The sequence below is a fragment of the Centrocercus urophasianus genome, unplaced genomic scaffold, assembly GCF_019232065.1.
Source record: "Centrocercus urophasianus isolate 14NV4802_14NV808 unplaced genomic scaffold, USGS_Curo_1.0 seq_22, whole genome shotgun sequence".
Taxonomy (NCBI): domain Eukaryota; kingdom Metazoa; phylum Chordata; class Aves; order Galliformes; family Phasianidae; genus Centrocercus; species Centrocercus urophasianus.
Window position 1 is genome coordinate 16,331,972 of NW_024884778.1, and position 20,616 is coordinate 16,352,587.

General features: G+C 39.3%; 2 protein-coding genes across 2 annotated transcripts in view; one reads left to right on the forward strand and one right to left on the reverse strand.

The window, feature by feature from the left end:
• Positions 1-1,370: 1,370 nt before the first annotated feature.
• Positions 1,371-16,494, reverse strand: NOL8 (nucleolar protein 8). The gene is made up of 17 exons (XM_042823415.1): positions 16,412-16,494; positions 15,370-15,540; positions 15,146-15,208; positions 14,159-14,237; positions 13,722-13,869; positions 13,416-13,484; positions 11,196-13,112; positions 10,783-10,899; positions 9,894-10,013; positions 9,467-9,551; positions 8,364-8,511; positions 6,635-6,718; positions 5,731-6,005; positions 3,808-3,934; positions 3,303-3,373; positions 2,282-2,364; positions 1,371-1,967 (listed from the first exon to the last, which is right to left on the reverse strand). Exons 2-17 carry the CDS (start codon positions 15,506-15,508, stop codon positions 1,908-1,910), a joined length of 3,585 nt encoding a protein of 1,194 aa, XP_042679349.1. The 5' UTR covers positions 15,509-15,540; positions 16,412-16,494; the 3' UTR covers positions 1,371-1,907.
• A 373-nt stretch (positions 16,495-16,867) lies between these two features.
• Positions 16,868-20,616, forward strand: part of LOC122162666 (centromere protein P) — a 116,756-nt gene continuing 113,007 nt past the window's right edge. The window contains exons 1-4 of the mRNA XM_042823175.1: positions 16,868-16,973; positions 18,566-18,720; positions 19,412-19,569; positions 19,935-20,023. Of these exons, the coding sequence (XP_042679109.1) occupies positions 18,584-18,720; positions 19,412-19,569; positions 19,935-20,023 (384 nt within the window). The 5' untranslated portion in view covers positions 16,868-16,973; positions 18,566-18,583. The remainder of the gene's footprint in view (positions 16,974-18,565; positions 18,721-19,411; positions 19,570-19,934; positions 20,024-20,616) is intronic.

Sequence of the window (20,616 nt, forward strand, 5' to 3'; positions counted from 1 at the left end):
AACCCTGTGGAGAAGGACTTGGGGTCCTGGTGGACAAGAAGATGGACCTGAGCCAGCAGCATGAGCTTGCAGCCCAGATGTGACTCTGGGCAGCCTGGTCTAGTGGCCAGCAACCCTGCACATGGCAGGGAGGTTGAAACTAGATGATCTTTGAGGTCCTTTCCAACCCAGACCACTCTACGATTTTAAGTAAGACATCTTTATGTCTTTAAGATGCACTGTGCCAGGCAGTTAACCATGGAAAACCTCTGGATCACAGTTATGAGAACACTACACAAGAACTGCAGTGCCACAATAATTCTTACTCAGGAGAAAGCAGCATTGTAGAGAAGTTATAAGGCAGCACCCTGCAGAACGTGGCACCTACCACAAGCCAGAGGACTTCCCAGCCTCAGAAGGGGGATCATGTGCTACAGAAAAGAGTTTGATGCAAGAACTGTGTTCACAAAGCAGCATGACAAAACAAGGTGCTTAAAAAATTTTACAGCTAACAGACTACCCTCGAAAGCCTTTAGAAGGTTGAAAGAACTTCTAATGTGAAAATGGACTCTAAGGAAAGAAAGTAAAACTGAAAGAAGATAATTTAGACTAGATTCACACAGCATCGAGAAGCACACAAAAAGAGCCCTTCAAAACACAGCACTAGAGAAAAAAAGTTTTTCTCCTCCAGCTCTCATAACTTTCACTATTTGCTTTTTGATCTTCTGTCCTCTAACTCTTCTTTCAAGGATAGACTTGTTTTTGAAATTTCTTATTTCAGCAGCATTAAGAGCTCCTCTATCACTCACTTGCCATTTAAACCCAGAGACAGCCAGCTAACCTCCTTGTTTCCTAATGTAATGCCTGGCAACAGCAGTCTTTGTACTCCTGAGACCAGGAAGAGCCAAAGGAAGTTAAAACAAACCCTTGCTTTAAGTGGTGGACCCTGGCAAGATGAAGGTTAGGCATTGTGACAGAGTTCTTACAAGAAATTGCATTGCACTTGGAGTCAAATCCAACAAGCCTCACTGGATGCAACTAGTTATCTGCCCACAGTCCTGAACAAGTTTCTCTTATTACTTTGAATTTTTGCCCAGCATGCAGCTTTCAACCAAGGATAAAGGACAAGGGGATGCATGTAACAACTTGTACCGTGTGTGAACAAGTATTTGGGCATCATGGTCTGCAGTAAGGTACACTGAGTGACTGCCTCCAGGCAGATCACATACATGCTGAAACGTGTTTTAACTTCCAAGACAATTCGCCAACAACAGAGAATATCTTCACAACACTCTGTATTCTATTGCTGCCATGATTCTGCAGCATATATGCTAATTGGATGCGAACACCTCACATGTAAAAATATCATTCCACAAGCATACAACACCAGCATTTGTCCTTATTATTTATTAATGTCTGTACACAATTAAAAAGTAGAAAAATTATCTTTGTGAAGAAATACAAACCTAGTTTCATAGGTTTTCCCAGTTATATACATATCTTCATAAACTTCTGGTAAACGTTTACTTTGAAAGTAGAACATTCCAAAAACTTGTAAAGGATCCTCCAATAGGATCTCTACTACATTCAGCTGAATATAGGTTATGTAAACGTGGATCAGTCTGCTCTTCATCAACCCCGTGCAGCACAGGGGCCCAAGAACACAGCAAAAGAATCCACTGTTCCTCTTTTAAATGACCCACTTCTTGGTCAGTACACAAAGAAGGAAGTCACATTTAAACCACGCAGAAAAAATCCCAAACAAACAAAACCAAAAGAACTTCTTACATTGACATAATAAATATGTAGCTATTCAGAAATGATATTTAGGAGTCTTTTAAAATATTGCTTCCTGTTAGATCTTTGAAATACTAGAATTTTGAAGAAGTTGCAGAAAAATATCTCTTTCAAAGAAGAAACACAAAACATCAAGACTTATTGTTTGTTTTCACTTTCCTTCTTGCATCCTTATGTTTCTTCCGGCATTCCTGAAAATATTTCAATTTTAACACAGCATTATCAGAAGTTGTCAGTTCACCCACTTGTTTCAAACTGTTTTTTTTCCATGCAGTTAACTAACCAGCCCTGTGCAATACAGGCTTTCAATAACTTACCCAACTACATACAACAACATGAAGTTACAGGTTAAAAAAACAATTTAGCTTCCTGATATGACAAAGTTTGACTTTCTGAAGTTCCCAAGTTTATCTTTACTGCAAATTAAGCAAATAAACAGCCCCATTCCATTCTCATGCTGAGATTTCAGCTATAGTTTTTCAAAAAGGTTGTTTAAAATACTCACCTCGAGTAATAATCTACGCCTGTCTTCCCAGCTATCTTTTTCTTCATTGAGGTTAACTGATCTACAAAATAACTTGGGTCCCTCTGCACAGAACAAATTAATATGGTTAAAGCCATTGGAATATGGTAACACTTCTTAAGTCTCATGCAAAATAGTGAGAGTTAAAAATCAGATCATCTTCTGCACAGACAACTCACAACCCATAACTCCACCACACAGCTGACTAAAACAGGTTTCATTCATTGCAGCTTTGCATGGTAGGAAAAATGAAGGGTAGCTGTAGCTTTCCTTACTATGCTGAAATACAAATTGCTGCAAACCAGCAATCCTTACATTAAGCTCAGCACTGTGATTCTGTGTCTACCAAGAAAACCTATGCCTGCTATGAACTCAGAGTACTGTAAATCAGATACGTAGACCAGGTTACAATACAACAACTGCATTAGGTACACAGTAACTTTTGTATGCTTTTCTTTAAATCAATCTGTAACTTCTCTCAGAAAATGAACATTAATTAAAATTGCCCTAATAATCACTTCTATAAGATATCAGAACCAACTCCATTCTTTTTCTACTATGGGATTCATTACATTCACAGGAAAGAACACACCACATTACTTAGTACCAAGAACCATTTGGGTGTATATGGCTGATAAGCATATTGAATATTCCTAGTAAGAACTGAAGCATGGAAAAAAAAGATCATATAGATGCCTGAAAGGAACCAAAGATCTAGCTAGTTTACCAAGTGCCATTTGTAAGCTCTAAAAGATCAGCAAAAAATTAGGCAGTGATCTAAAAATAAGAGTGCAAGGTAACAGCTGCAGTTTCTGTTGGGATGCACTACCACAACCCACAGCACAGGAGATGACTGAAAGTTGTGATTTTTTTTTTTTGTCTTAACATCTCATCTGTATTTAAGTTAGAAACCATTAATTAATTAACCAGGCAATCTTTTTCCCTCTTCAGTTACAGTAAAGAGACTGGAAGGGAGAGAAAAGGTGAATAAACTCTGTTTCACCTCTTAATCGTTCATCATCTTTGGAGAAGAAGAAAAACCTTGCACTTCCTGATTGTGGTAAAGGGAGAAACCTAGAAAAACACAAAGTGTTAACACCATAGAACTTAGTATCAAGTTCCATTAGCATATATTAAAGCTGCAGTATTTCAGAGAATAGCAGTACTGAAGAACAACAGTGCTCCAAAGTAACCAAATATAGACTTCTGGATAGAAATATTGAAGAACGCTTGACATTATTTGACTTGGCCAAAACCAGTACCCAGTTAAACATCATGCAATCTACTAGAAACTCTATTTTAATATTTAACTTCAAATCAAGTCTGATAGCAACATTTTTTTAATATTATGTTCTGTGCAGTAAGGAGTGGTTTCTCTTAAAAAAGACTTTTCTTGGTTAAGGATGCACAGTGAAGGTTGTTAGTTACCCATGCTTATACTTGCTGCTATTAAAATTCACCCAGCATCAGTTCCTACCAAGAAGACAACAAATACAAAGAGAACTTGCATTTCTTTCTCTCTTTCACTTTCTGTTGCCTCTGGTTCATCATCATCCTCAGAGCTACTGTCCTGGAAACGTGGATCTTCTTGCCATTTGACTTTCATAGGTTTTATTGCTTCAAATACATAAGGCTCTGCAATAATAGCACAAGAATCAGATTACTCTTTTCCTTGCCAGTAGAGTTTTACTCAAGAGCAAAATAGTTATATTGGAAAATAACAGACTTGAACAGTACAAAGACTCCCTTCATATATTTCCTATGACCCTAAGGGCAAGTATGAATATAGCTTGCTTTTTCACATGTTACAAAGCCATCCTCAAAGCGTATCACTAGTATCAAATACTGCACAGGAAAAAAACACAGAAGTTCCTTTGAAGCCCACTGTTAGTGTCCACAGTTCTGATCAGGTTGTTCTGACAAAACAGTTACTATTGAGTTGGGAGTAGTTTCACCTATTCAAATTTTCAGCCTGTAATAAATGGAATCTAAACTTTCTTTCACTGTCTTAGAAAGGCTCTGTGTGACAGGACTCATTACTTTCCTATTTTCACATACATGCTCCCGCCTAAAAAATACACAGCCACTTGCTAGCAGCTCAGTTTACATGTGATAACTGACACGTGCACCTGAGCACTTACTAATCCCCTTAGCCAGAAGTTCTGAGGTTAGAGGTACCCTCTACTTTTAGTACATAAGCACAGTATCTGTGCAGCCAGAAAAGAGAAGATGGTTCTTCCTTATACAGCCCCCCAGCAACATAAAGCCATTTCCAAACCCAGCAGTAGACAGACTATAAAACAAACATTTTATTCCAGTGAAAACTCAGTAAGTTCTAATTTGGACAAAGAGGATTCACAGGGAAGAGAGTAAGTTTAAATGATCCACAACACACTTATAATTTGTGCTGCAAAAGCCATTCTATTCGTGTTCTCCCATCAAGGCTTTCACATGTCATACATGGCCTTTTGGAAGTCAGGTTGAACAAAACAACAAAAATCACTGGAGCAACCAAGGTATGTGAAATGGGGACAGACTTGTCTTTCTGTTTTGTATCAACACAGTAGCTTGCACAGCAGCCCCACAGTGCTACATAGGATTTTTAATCAATACAAGCCAATAAACAGATAACACAAGATAGTGCTTAAAGTGATTCTCATTGCTAGGAAGCCTGTGAATTCTGGACGCAGCCTGTGGTCAGGTATTTTCCCCTTTGCTCTAGTGAGCTCTTGTTGCTACACTGAAACCCTACTGTTTCAGAATGTTACTGAACTAATAGTACTACTCAAGGCTGTGTTATTTTTTCCTGTTTATGTTTCAGTCATCTTCACAGTACTACTCAGTGACTTTATTTCATTTTTTTAATCTTTATCATATAATATTGATTTCCCTTAGATTAGGCCTTCTTCTGTTTTATTAACTAGATAACACACGTGTTACTGAGTTCAAATTTTTCTGAAATTACAATTAAACACATTTTAAAATGTTCATGGATCTCAGGGGCACACTTAAGGACTTCTTCTGCTTGTAATAATCCCTTAATTAACAATTTATTAAGTCCTGCTGGGTTACATGAAACCTGATTGGACTAATGTATCTCTGTTCCTGTTAATTAAAAAAAAAATAAAATAATCAGTGGACAATAATTTTTCTCATTACTGTTCAAAGAATAACTACAGAGTAGTTCCTTCTCACAAGGTTATCCCTCAACACCACCCCTTATAAAATTCCAGGGATGCAAATATGATTAACTGCAATTAAACTACAGAGATCTTAGTAAGAGAAGACCATAATGATTTTGCTCAGTTAGTGACTTTATCTTCTGAAAACTCCCTGGTTCCTGAAATTAAAATACGCAGTGTAACTCCACAGTGTCTGGAATAACCAACTCATGAGAAACAGCACTCTTCCTACGTATGTTCTACTGTTACCTTCTTTTACATCAGACTGATCCTTGTCATCAAAGAAGGAAAATCTGAAATCACTAGAATCCTGAGCCGTGTTACTCTCAACATCAGGCCCCAGATGGTCACGTGGGGTTGATTCCTCTGCTTCATCTTTGTCCCAGGGTATTTCTTCTGTTTTTGATTTGTTCTTTGAAGATCCAAACAACTCCTTCAGATCAACAGCAATGTCACAGTATATTTCTTTAGACACTTCAGGCAGCTTCTCACTCTCTTCTTTCTTCTTCTTCCTTTTAGCCTTACTGAAATCAGAATGTCAATTAAAAAAAAAGATAAACGAACACCACAGTGCTTCTCCTCTTTCTCAGCAATTCCAGACTCTGGCAATAGGACACTCCAGGGTCTACAGGACATCATGGGCATCCTGTAGGTTCAGTTTCTAATCCATTTGTTTTCACCTCACACAAATTGCTACCCTTTGAAGGTAAGCACTGGGGAAACGCCTCAGGTTTGAATCCATGAAAAGACAGCAGCAATTCCACTCTGCAATGAATAGCACTCTGAATCTCCTTTTAATACATGACAATATCTAATTTAAATATAACAGTGTTCAGATCATGTTCTATTCCTGAAAAAAACCTGTTAGGAGCCAATGCTTTCTGTCCACAGATTTGCAAATCCCAAAGCCCAGAACTTGAAACCTGAAGGTGAAAAAGGAGGACAGAAAATAGCACATAAAGATAAGATAGATTAAAAAGACAACATATTACTTTGAGTTTCTACTGGTCATAATCTTTACCTTAGCAATATCAGGGTGAACTTAAAGAAATAAAGAGCTGTCTGCATAGTATCAAACAAATCAGTCACTGTTTTTGAAAGCCAGTATTCAAGGGAAAGAAACATCACAGCAGTTACCAAATTGAAATAATACCTCTCTTTTTCTATAGCTTTTGGTTTCTTCTCAAAAACTGCATGATCTTGCCTCGTGGGATCGTAGCGGAGAGCATTAATATCCCTGTAAAGATAGAGTGAAAACAACATAGAACAACCCATGTGACATTAAAATATCCAACTCAAAGTTACCCTAAAACTTTAAAATTTACTTCTTCACCAGAAAAGCTCAGAAAAGATCAAGAAAAATTACACACAATTGGCTTTAGTCAAGTTTTTGTATTGAACATAAAACAGACTTCAAGTTGTGCATCATAAAGTTCTACTAAACATGCACATCTCCTAAAAGATAAGCAGGCATAGGTATATGGATAGATATTTATCTATAGATAAACCAGCAGCAAATTTTTCATGTTGACAAATAATCAATCTGAGGGGAGGGAAAAGAAATAAAATGAAGACTTTCAACTATGATAATCAAAAGTTTAGATTGACCACAATACTAGTGTGGAAAAAACTATGCTGCTTACAACACAGGTTGAGTGCTTCTAAGTGAGTACATCACAGAATCACAGAATTGTAGGGGTTGGAAGGGACCTCCAGAGATCATCGAGTCCAACCCCCCACCAAAGCAGGTTCCCTACAGCAGGTCGCACAGGTCAGCATCCAGGCAGGTCTGGAACATCTCCAGAGCAGGAGACTCCACCACCTCCCTGGGCAGCCTGTTCCAGTGCTCCGTCACCTCACTGTACAGAAGTTCCTTTGCACATTGGTGTGGAACTTCCTATGCTGCAGTTTCCGGCCATTTCCCCTTGTCCTGTCTCCACTCACCACTGAAAAGAGTCCATACTCACATACTCACTTACTATCATTAACTGAGCATTAGAGAAAAACAATTCCCAAAAGAGTTTCCTAAAACAATCTCTGGGGTTGCACAGGTATTTCCTCCTGTAACAAGCAGGAAGATCAACAGAATGGAATAGTATTACAAGACATACAATGGCAAGGGAACTTGCACAACAGAAAGGTGTTAGAAAGAAAAAATGCTCACCCATTTCTGAAGATCTAGGCTCATAAGGAAAATGCCACAAGGAAAGGATCCCCAACCAGACATCCTTCCCCAGTGACAGTCAGCCCTTCAATGAGCTCTAAGAGAGACACAGCCAGGCTCCACCTTTTCCTGTCTCACAGCTGAATTCCCCTCACCTGCACTCCCAGTGCTGACTGGGTCTTTTCCCCAGGTGCTCAATCAGTGGTTAAGGCTGACTCAGAAGTCACCATACACCTCCTGTGTTTAGTTGTTAGAAAATAAAACTTGCACAGTAGTCAAACAAATAAGTGTGACTGTGCAGCAGTGGAATGGTATTTAGCAGTTAGCAGTCAATTGCTGCAACTCCAATGACAACTGTCTGTAAAAGGTTCCTAACTGCACATCACTACACTTAATATTGTTAACTTCTACCATTGCAGTTCATGGCTGTGTGCAAGAAATTCCTAACCAAATGAAGAAAAAATCTCCACTGGAAACTCTATGTTAATACCTTGAAAGAAGGACACTTACCTTACATCTCACATGCAGTCCAGAGAAAACAATAACCTTATTAACTCCTATGGAAGTAACAATCTAATCAGTGCCTAGCTCACAGTTCTTTGTCTAGCTTGTTTATGTTTGCCCCTGTAGGGAACAGGCAAAGACTAATTAAGATATTAAGTCTCAATCCCAACAATCCAATCATATAAAATTTACTGGAAGAACCTTAAGTACGTACTTGAATTTCTTAGCATTTATGGCCATTTTAGTTGTTTTTGATTGCTCCAGGTCAATATTCAATAGACTTCCCAGTATTTGCAGATTTTTCTTTTTCTCTGCAGCAAACTCTTCTTCTTCCACATCTGCCTCCATTGTATTGGTTTCTCCTAAATAATAAACAAATAAATAATGTTCCCTCCCAAATTATGACCAGAGTAAGCCTGTAACTCTTAATGTGTAACACTACTACCATAGTAGAGCTCATGCAAATAGGCAAGCTGCTTTCCTAGCTATAAAGCTAATTAGAGGCTTTCCTCCTTGTTATGCAGCTAGTCCGACTACAGATATTATGGACCCCTATTTCACGTGGAAATCAGACAAGTTTTTAAAAAAGTGAACAGAGTAAGTAATTATGCAACTTTTGTTTGTTTGTCTTTGGCATTTTTCAGCTTTTCTGCCTTCTAATATATAAACACATAATGGCCTCAAGTTGTTCCAGGGGAGACCCAGGTTGGATGTCAGGGAAAATTTCTTCTCCCAGAGAATGCTCTGGGAGGGCTGCACACGGAGGGATTTGAGTCACCACCCTCGGAGGTGCTCAAGAAACATTAGGTGTTGTAATAAGGAAGATGGTTTAGTAGGGAAATGGCCGTGGTAGGAGGACAGTTGGACTGGGTGATCTTGGAGGTCTTCTCCAGCCTTGGGGGTTCTGTGATTTTACTTCAAAGTTATCTTTCTTTCTAAGACTGCTAAATCAATGGAGTGCAAGCTGACTACAAAACAAAGAGCTGAAATGAATGTAAAAATCAAGAAGTTTATATTAGTTAAGTCATCCCTTATCCTATGAAAAATATGGGTAAATGGTATCATCCTGCATTAAAAAGATCACTTCAAACATTGATTTATCAGCTAAGTTAATACCTTGGTTAGTTACTGAAATGTGTTTGCAACATGTTTTTGAAAAAACACAGCGACCAATACACAGTAAGTACAGCTAGGTTATTTTCTGAGAACTGACCAGAGAAGCAAAAATAGTTTGTCTGTTGCTTCAAGCATCCAAAATTAAGGCTCCATTATATAGCCCTACTACTATTATTGCCTAGGAAACAAGAACAAGCTTACCCTCTTCTTCACTCTCACTTTCAAGGAATCGAGCATCCATGCGAAATCTTTCATCTGTGCCAAACCGTGACTGCAAATTTAGCAGCTAAATAAAAAGAAATTCTATTAAGTGCTGGAGAAGAAATCACCAACACATCACAACTTCTTATTTCCAACACTCTGTTACTACACACTGACAATCTTCAGCTTGATGCCTTTTTCAGAAATTTCTCCATATTCAAAAATGGCAACACCTGTGATTTCTCCTCACCCCCCCCCCCCCAACACGCATTACTTCCTCCACGGCCGTTGTTCTCTCTGGAGGAGACAATCTCATGGTAGCTTTGTCAAAATCATAGTGCACACACACAAGGCTACACATTACACACTTCTGAGGTGGCATTAAGGTGATTTATGAGAAGGTGAAGTCATTAATAGCTTCACTCACTTTTTCACCAGCTTTGCCTTCAAACTGTGGTTTAATTTTGAATCTCTCGTCATCTGTTTCATCTTGTTCATCTTCACTGCTTTCAAAGAGCCTTCTAGAAGATTTAGGATCGTGTTCCTTCTTTATTAAAAAAAGAAAAGCACAGAAAAGGAGCAATTTTCAAAAGCTTGAGAAAATAAGTCAGCATTAACTTTCTTCATGTGCTTCCCAACATATCTGAGAAAATCCACATAAAAATTATCTCAGGTTTTACAATATGAGCTAGCTGTAAAATTCCAGCTTCCTGATTATAGAAAGGAAGATCAACATTAAAATATCAATGTCTAAAACCCTTCTGAACAAGTCTCATTCACAGAACATAGTTTAAGTCAGTTGATAAATATGAACTGCAGAAAAGGTAAGCACTCCACAACTTCAAAACACAATTTCTTTGGACTCAAACATCACTTTATAAAACAACACTCTGCATGAATAAAGATTCTTTGTCCACTGTGTTGGAAAGAGCAACAAGCCTTCCCACAGTAGCGAAGCCAAAACCTTCCCTTCCTGTGACCAAAAGCAGAGAAATTCCAAACTAAACAATTATGCCTTGTAAGCTAAAAAAATCATGTCTTCTTTTTGTTTTTAAATCACAGTTAAAACACCTTGCATACAGATCAGTATCTCCTTACAAATTCTCCAGCATCCCCAGCTTTCACAGATGAATGATATACTCTTCAAATTTTGCTTCATGTTAGCTAGAATAGAATCACTCAAATTAACTGAAATATTTATTGTTTAAATTTTCCTTTCACTAAGCTATGAAAAATAGCCTTCAAAGTAAAAGCTCCAGTCCCATCAATATGGAATTGACTCAAAGAATACCAGAGTTCCTTCTAGCAACACTTACTACTCCATGCACATCTTCCAAACTCTCATCTTGCTTCAATGTTTCTTCCACTTCAGCTTCACTTTCCACATCTGAATTGAATATGATGTGTTTATGCTTGCTTGTTGGCTGGCTATCCTACATAATAAAATAGGCAGGTTAACAGTAAATGTTCAGCACAGTCACACAGAAGTATCTTGGACACATTTCTACGAGAGTAAAGGAAGAATCCAGCACACCTTTTGCATTCTAGAGATATCCCAGGAATTAGGCATGCAACATTTTATACATACTACAAAAACAAAAACTGAAATACAATCAAGAATTACATAAGCTTGCAAAATATCTTGAATTTTATATATAAATTATATATACGTATATTTTCCCCTTTTGCTTTACTGCCCGTTACTCAGATAAGATACAAGTGCAATTACCAAATTGGAAAGAGCTCCTTGAATGAGTTTCTTCTGTAATTGCCTTTCTTTCTGTCTCTCTTCCAGAGCTGCCAGCCTCTTCTGGTTATCCTGCAATTGCTTTTTTGTATCAGATTCCTTTGAAGCAGAACCTTGAAGTTCTTTATCATCCACCAGCCTCATCTTCCTATTTGCACATTGCTTAACTTCACATTCTGAACTTGTGCTGCTTACATCTCTTTTCATTTTTTTGGAAAGCAGTTTTGGGCTTCTCAGTCGTCGTTTTACATGTCTCTGTGACATGGCAGCATTACCACCCATGTCACTGCTCTCACCTTCACTTTCATCAGTGCAAGGAACAGTATCTCCGTACTCTGAATTCTGCTCACCTTGCAGAGAATTTGTCTTCGTGTTCTTTCCTTGTAAACGTGGCCCGCAAACATTCTTACCTGCTAAGGAGGCAGCATCTGACAACTCGTTGTGCTGTTCACAATGTATATTTTGTTTCTTTTTAGTACTGACTTCAAGAGAATAAAACGGATGGTTCTCAGATTGCCCTTCAGGTGACTTCTCTCCACAAAAAGGAAGAGAAGCTTCGAAACCTAAACTTTCTACAGATCTCTTTTTTAAATCAGTGCTGTCCTTAGTTGACTCATCACAAAGGGATCCCATTCCTCTGAAGGGCTGGAATTTCAAACATGAATTATTTCGTCCCTTGAAGCTTTCCTCATCAGCATCCTCCTCCCCATCTAAAATGGCAGCAAGTATATCTTCAGGACAGATGCATTTTTTTTTAACTGCAGGAGAAATTTTAGAATGTTTTGGCTTATGTACGACATTGCCTTTAGCACCTTCTTTAATGCTGCACTCACTAGAACTCTGTGTACTACTGAATTCTTCCACTGATGTCTCAGATTTCTCAGCAGCCAACGCTTTTAGGTCATCTAACGTAAGGTCTAGATGATAACAGTTTTGCATCATGGATTCATAATCGGAACTCATTTCAGACTCTTCTTCCTCAGACTCTGAATAAGAGCTCTCACTATGACTTGCTTTTGCTGTACTATTCCCTGCTGTACTCAACAAGGCAGAAATACTAGGTTTTCTCATTTTCCCTTTGCTTTCAACACATTCTCTTAATTTGTGAGTTTTCAATGAGGAGTCATTTACCAAATCACATTTCTTACTAGATAACATCTGTTTATTTTCCACCTTCTCCTGCTTAGCGTTTTCTAAAACCACACTTTTTGTGCTACTCAGACCTTTACTCTCAGCAATAATCTCATCGGTATCCGCCGAGTCATAACCATTGTCCCAGTCCATAGTGCCTCTCTCTTTACTGTTTCCTTTGACAACCTTCTTCACGCCGTCTCGGCTGCCTAAGGACCAGTGAGTATTGTATTTTAACTCAAAATTATCTCCAACAATTTCCAGGTGGTCACTTTCAGTCTCAGCATTTTTAGTTTGCTCTTTTTCCATCTTCTTCATCATCATTGCTCTGATTTCCTCTTCGGAATCAGTGTCACTGTCAGAAGCACGCATTCTCTTATTTGGAAACACAACTCTAGAAACACTGTTTTTATCCAATAGCAAACTTTGCCCTGATATATTACTATTAAGACTGCTTGGAGGTAATTCTGACTTCTCATTGGATTTGGTTTTCAATCTTTGATCCAGCTGTGATGAGCTTATGTTTCTCAAATGTGACTGACACCCAGAAGGCAGCACTTCCACTCCATTCACATCCTGTCTGCCCAGCTGCCTCAGTTTTTTAGGTTGCTCCTTAGTCACAGGAAACTCCCCTTGTCGCTTCTTGCTTATGCTGTCCTCTTTCTCTTCCAAATGCCAGGTAAGCTTGGATACAGGAACTACATGTGTCAAGTCTTCCTCCAGCTTTCTAAGGTTGTGGCAATATTTTGATGGGTCATACTTCACAATGTTCATGTGAATTAAGGAATAAAAGCAATGTGATTCTTCACGCAAGCAGAATTCTAATCTCTACAGACTAAATTCTAAGGGCAAGGACGAGGAATGCTGTGACAGCATGCCTTTAAACAAAGGCCTTGCAGTCTAAGGAAGTTGTTCAAAACACACAAAACTTGCTACATTTACTTAAAGGACTTAGTAAATCAAACTTGCCATAGTAGTCAATATGAAGACCATTTAGCAAATATATATTTACCATTAAGATGAAAGAAAGAAGGGAATTGTATCTATGCCCAACCAAAACAAAAAGGATATTTTATTTTTCTGTTGATTCCTAAGGCGAAGGATAGGTAGGACTCTGCCAAACTTACCCACGATCCAATTCTAAAAGAAAAGAAAAATTAGCACGAAAAAAGTAAAGAAAAGAATTCTTGCATAAAAGATTCATTACAAAAACGTCAAGGACTTGTAAGGTATTTCCTCAGACTACTTTTAAAAAGTTAGATGATCACATTTCACGTTTCTTTACCTACAGCATAAACGAATGCAATATGAATGTAATAAGTTTGGGCACAATTCTATTTCTTTGTTTTAATTCTCCAGACAGCTACTCCTCCATACCTTATGGTCTGGCACCTCTGTACCTGGTACTGCTCTCATATGAAAGTCTACAACACCAGCCTTTTTCAGTGATTCTAGAAGAACTGTTTCATCATTTCTCCGTGGCTTTTCTTTCTGCAGCTTTGCTTCCTCTCTCTCCATGGCAAGCCTGTATCAAAAAGTACACAACATATGTAAAAACATTTGCCTCTGTGTTAGATCATAACTGGCAGCAACCCTTCCCACAGAAGGAATTAACATTATTCTGATTATAGCTAAGCTTTAAGGGAATAATAGTGGCAAAAAGATTGTGCTATCAAATATGTGTCACCAGCCCACCAACATCAATAAAAATTAGAAAGATTAGGAGCATAGCAGATGCCTAAAGCACTGCCATAATATTACAAGTTAAACAGAAAAAGGGAACATCAGTAAAAAATTTGTCGATTGATTTTTACCTGTGTAAAAAGCTTTCTTTGGCAAATTCAATTTGCAGTGTCCTCCCTCCCCATTTGGTTTTATTTAAAATTGATACGCCTTTAAAAGAAGAAGACTGGAAATTAATATTTTCTACATTAAAAGATACACGCTGAACTTAACAATGATCCCTTCTGTGCATGAAAAGTCCAATATCCTACACTTAACAACGTCTACATTGAAAATGAAGGTTCTGACTTGGAACATTCTCTTTGGCTCTGTATGGATCAGCTCAAACACAGATGTTAAAATTCAGGTACACACACTCTGAAGCTTCTGTGCTGCTGTCAGAGAAACTCTTTGGTAATTAACATCCTGTTTTCTTTGAAAAATATAGTTAAGGAGCAAGGAAAACAACTTGGAACTTACAGAATCAAAGTAACAAGGGCTGGACTATCTTTTAACTAATCTCAAAGAGCTTTCCTATTCCTAACAGCAATGCTTCCTAAATAAAACACCAAGTCACCAGTGCTGCTTCTTCAGGTATAGTTATTGCCATCTGGTATTTTGCTGCTACCTATTATATGTAATTTCATAACTTTGAAATTCAACTATTCTGGAATTTGTGTAACAGTCAGAACACAAGAATGTTTACATGAACTCTCCTTCTGGGTTTCCTCTCATGGGAAGTCCCTTCTAATGGCTTATGGCTCTGAAGGAAGTCGTTGAAACATTTCCTATGTCTTTTGAAGAGCAAGAATAAGCTCATAAATCAGCTCTTCAGTTGCAAAGCAATTTTTTCAGCCTACTTAGTTCCACATACTGAAAACTCTGGCAAAATATCTTTCAAAAAAACTGCAGCTTAAAGCAAATGAAATGCATATGATAACAGAATAAAACTAGGTCCACCTTTACCACGTCCTGCCTAGACAACATCAGATGTATCATGAATAATGTAACTTGGTTCAAGAACATGATTTATTAAAAAAAAAAAAAAATAATATATATAGACACATATACATACTTACATTTTCTAAGATCTGTCTCAGAACTGCTGACAGTGATGTAAGCGAAAGTTTTCGTAGGGTTCCCTGCTCAATGATAAATATTTAATTAATTTCTACATACTTTCAGTTTTTCCCTTAAAGCTGAAAATTATGTTATTTCCTGAAAATAAAGTGCCTCTGGAGCAAAAATCTTACTTCACGTGTGAAAAACAATTCACTTTTAAAGGATGATGCAAAACTGTTACCCTGCTCATCTTTTCTGGTAATAATCTCTACATCCAAAACACGTCCAAACTTCCCAAATCTTTCTTGCAGTTCAGCCTTAGAAACTGTATGGCCAAGCCCTCCGACATACAGCCGTTTTGAAACTTGTTTCTTCTCCATATCGAGAGAGTCAAGCTGTTAAATCTGTTTGCCTGTAAAAAGATAGCAGCAGATCACTAGCACCTAAATGTCAGGGGTTAAGTCAATCACATCAAACACCAAATTATGAAAAAAAAAGCCATTCCATCAAAAGATCTCCACAAAGAACATCTTAGAGAACAATGCTATGGGGATATGAGGAGAAGCTACAAATCTGTTAATCACACAGAATCACAGAATTGTAGGGGTTGGAAGCGACCTCCAGAGATCATCGAGTCCAACCCCCCTGCCAAAGCAGGTTCCCTACAGCAGGTCGCACAGGTCGGCATCCAGGCAGGATGTTAAGAAACAGAGGAGCTGAAGGTGAGCAACTGAGAGGTTACGCAGGGCGTGGGAGCGAGCTGTGCCACCGCTCTGACACTCAACACATCCCCTTCTGGCTTAGCAAGTTCCCAATGGCAACAGCAGCAAGAACAGGGAAAGCCAAAGCACAAGCTCGTGCCTCTCACTCTGCAGCAGCCACCAGCGATCGCTCCTTCTTCAGTTATCGAAAAAAGAAACGCGAGTAAAGGAAGCCTTGCTTGGGATAAAGGGACCCAGCTGATGGCGCTAGGTCGTAAGTACTGATAAGATCCCCCCTCAGCCTTCTCTTCTCCAGGCTAACCAGCTACAGGGCTCTCAGCCTCGCCTCTTAAAGGAAACGCTAAACAAGAAGACGTGAATCACAGAATCACCCGGGTTGGAAGGGACCTCAAGGATCATGTAGTTCCAACCCCCCTGCCTAGCAGGGAAGAAAAAGAAAGAAACGCCACGGGCATTCGGGCGCCCGCAGCAGCACGGCGTGGAACGCACGAGGCGCGCTCCGCACACCGCTCCGAACGGCCCCGCCGCCCCCAGCCGCGAGCAGCCGGCTCCGAACGGCACCTCAGGGAATCTCAGGGCACCTCGGCGTCACCACGCGCCGCCCCGCTTCCCGCCGCTGCCCCGACACACGGGCTCGGCGCCGGACCCAGGCGCTCCCCTCACCGCTGCCGGGTTCCTGTTGGCGGCCGGGCGGGTTTGAGAGCAGCACGCAGCTCCGGGCCGGGGAATGGCGGGAGCTTTGGGCGCAACCAACCAGGAAAAAAAAAAAAGGTAGGGGAATTTTTCACGAGATGTAAGGGAGAAAATAAAAGCGCAAACGTAAATAGCTGCGTGAATAACAATAACATCTACTTCGGATAAGGGCCTTGGGACGCGTCCTTCGAGCTGCTCACCGGTTCCTCAGGGCAGCGGCTCTGAGCGGTGCCCCCCGCTGTGCTGGCGGCAGTGGTTGCGCCCGGGGCGCTGCTGGGCGCGCGCTTCGAAGCAGTGGCGGTGGCTGTGAGGGGCGGCTGAGCTCCCGGCGGCAACGCCTGCAGGCGCCGCTCCGTGCTGCCAGCCCGCTGAACGCGTTCCTGCCGCGTGAGCTGACGGTGCTGCTGATGTAAGCAGCTGACGACTTCAGGTAAAACTTTCTCCCGTCGCAACTGTTTTGTTCTTTGTTTTTGTTTCCAGAGGTTCTTCTGGTTACAGCCGTAGCGATCCTCAGTGCATTCTAGTTTTTCGACGAGCAGACGAAACCCCAACCTTAAGACGTGCTAAAACGCACTTTTTTAACTTCCTTTCGCTTCTGTTTCTCATCCCAGCACAGAGCAGGTTCGTTTTCCTGGTAAATTAATGTATCAGGGTTGAGTTGCACAGCCCTTTGCATGGGCTGTGTCTAAGCCTGGCATTCTAGTCCCAGTATTTAAATTAAAAACCTTATTTGCTTTTTGATTTAGTCGTGTAAAGAGACTGTTCCTTGTGCCTGTCCACTGCTTTTTGCTCGTTAATGCTTCCGTGTTTGCTAAGAGCAGCTGTGCTCCATCCCTCAGCGCTCCTGGAGCACTGCTCACATGCTGCCGCTGACTGCTGGTTTCCGAAGTGAAATCACAGTTCAAGATTCTCAAAGAAATCCTGCTACGCTGCTTCCCTCTTTTTGCTTTGGTATCCGTCGGTTACTGTAGTAATCGGAAGGATCAGTGCAATAGAGTGGTGATGCAGGAGGTGTAATGACAAAGGGACCAACGCAACGGAAAGGTGTTAGAAAGAAGTGCTCGCCCGTCTCTGAAAATCTGGGCTCACAAGGAAAGGATCCCCAACCAGACATCCTTCCCCAGTGGCAGTCAGCCCTTCAATGAGCTCTAAGAGAGGCACAGCCAGGCTCCAACCCTTCCTGTCTCACGGCTGAATTCCCTTCACCTGTGCTTCCAAGGCTGACCAGGTCCTTTCCCCAGGTGCTCCATCAGTGGTTCAGGCTGTGCCTCAACAGTTCCCATACAGTTATGCAGTGATTTATGTCTTGCAAGGGATCTAAGATTTACATTTAGGCTCTATGGATTCTGTTGTCAAGGAATTAATGCAACAAAGCCATTTTTTTTTTCCCCCAAGTTTTTACATACTTTGGAGAGTATTCTTTATTGTTGTTCATTTTTACTTTATTGTTTCAAGACAGTGGTTTGTTCTTTGTCAGATTCTTGCTGGTACAATTGTTAGCATTGTTACATTCACAATTGTTGCATGGAAGAAGCTGCTGCTTCTCCCATGTTTTATCTACTTGTAGACCAGTATCCTTATAATGGGGTTTCATAGGAGTTTAAATAGGAATTATGTTGATGCTAAAGTACTGTTGTATGAAGATTGGAGTTCTGCTTGTCCTGGAGCCTTGTTCTGATTTCAGGCTGATGGCAGAATTCCTGCTGAATTTAGTTGCAGAGTATCAAGGCTCACATATTAGTTTAATCTTCCATAGCAAACAGTGTTGCTTAATTCTACAAATTGATTACAGCAGTGTAAATCATTGTATTTGTCAGAGCTTCTCGGGAGATTTTAAAATGGTAAATATTCTTTAATTTTCAAAAGACATAAGATACAATTAGATTGTTTCACGTTATGGCAGGAGAAATGTTGGCTAATGCCATATTTGTATTTTAAAATTAATTATTTGGGTAAATTTAATTGTGAAATTGATCCATTTTGGGGGAAGGTGAGACCTAATACGTACATTTGTTTTCCCAGTATCTTGCAGTGTGAGAAATGGATCGCAGCGTTTATCAAGTTTATGAAGATGAAATTCAGCTACTGGAAGAAGAAATTAAGCTGTTGTCTGAAAAATATGAAGATATCCAACAGGAATCCACCTTTTTTTCTGATGAAGAAGTACAGATGTCATTGTATGTCTTCTGCTTGTATTAGATTATTGACATTTATCAAAATTCTTTCACTTATGCTTTTGTCTGTGTGTTACAGCATTGAGACTTGCACTTATTTTTGCAGCGCTGTTGTGATACAGATCTTGTTTAGGATATGGATCAGTTGTGATAGAAGATTACAAATAATAAGTAGTTAATTTCTTTTTAGTGACATCTGTGTGTTTTGTTTAGGTTTTTTTGTCTGAAAAAAGCAATAATGTCAGTTCATGTGTGGGCTGTGCAAAGTTGTGCACACAGATGTTACTTAAAAAAGAAAGCTGGGTTCTTGTATAGGCAGTCACACCTGTAGAAGTGGAGCTTTTCATTTTTCAATTGATATTCCATACTGACAGTATATTCTCTAGGTAAGCTATGTCAGGTTGCTAAAGGCATCACAGCTCACTTTTATTGTATGTTCCTCCAAGTGCTTATATATAAAAACTTAAAATAAAGGCTCTGTCTGCCTGGCAGTGAACACAAACAGGTTAGAAATTTAACTGAAATTAGATTTCTGACAGCTGATCTTGGACTGAAAGCTCTCAAACAAATCACAAACGCCTTTAATTTAACGATACAGTTGTACTGATTTAACAAAACATTCTCTCATCTCTTGAGTCTGTTGTTTGTTTATTTATTATACATTTTTTTCTCATTCCCATTTTTTTACTTCCAGAAAATTATTCCAAGGGGAATTTCGGGGAGAACTTAAGGGACATACGTCTCCATGGGACCTGAAGGCTGATCTTGAAAGTCTAGAGAGAGATCTCTCCTTTTTGATGAAGTTCACTGGTATTCAGATCACAAGTCATTCTAAGAAAACATTAGAAAAAAGTAAGCATTTTTGTGGCTGTTACTGGTGCTGTGCTGAACACGTTTCAGTTGATTACATTTGCAGATGCATGTTGTAATTCTACTTCAAATGTTAACAGAAAGAAAATGCTACTGTATTGCAGAATAACTGCCTTTATTGAGAAAACAGTTTCTGAGCAAGTACTGTATTTTTCATGTGGAAAAGCAAAAGTTTCCTATGAAGTTAACAGTTCTTAACATGTTTCACTTAATTTCGTGATTTCTATGATGAACAGAATTGTTTGGTACTTTAAACATGATTAGTGGAAGAAATACAGTAATGGTTGAATAAGTTATAAGTATTTTGCTAACTTTCTTTTTTTATTATTTTTGTATTTTAACAACAGCTGCAAATAGAACAGTTCAGAAGCACAGATTATCAGGAAATTGCCAGTCCTTGCCTTTTTGTTTGGAATTCCAGCTTCTTGAAGTGCAGGTAACAGCTAATGTTAATATTAAAAACAAATAAATAAACAAGCAAAACTTCAAATGAACGAAAGTTAATGCTTAAACTTTTAACTGGTGTTTTATCATTATGGCTGCTTCCTTGATGTAAGCCTCTCTATGACAGATGGACCCAGCTTTTGAGTTCCACGTGCATCCAAGCAAAATAATTCTAAAGTTCAAGTTCTACATCCAGTCATGAAATTCTTACCACATTCTCCTATAATCTGGTATCTTGAACTGGAGAATGGAAAGTTCCAAGCCCCACATCTCTTGAGGGTACAGAGGAAAAGCTAAAATGTTAAAAGCAAGAAGAGCTTCTTTTTTTACTTTGGTTATACTCTTACTCACTTCATTGGTGTGAACTGCCTTTTCATCATGGGGACAGCAGTGGGCAAGAGTTCGCAATAACTTTTTTTGGCATTGGGAAGTTTTCTTCTCAGGAAAACTTGATTTTCAGCTCAACTTTGGAGGTGGCGATGAGAAGCCACTGTGACTGTAGGAAATGAGTATTTGGTTACTCGTCTGTGATTCCATGATATGGAATTTTGAGAGCTGAGTTGAATGAAGTTATTTTGCAGCATG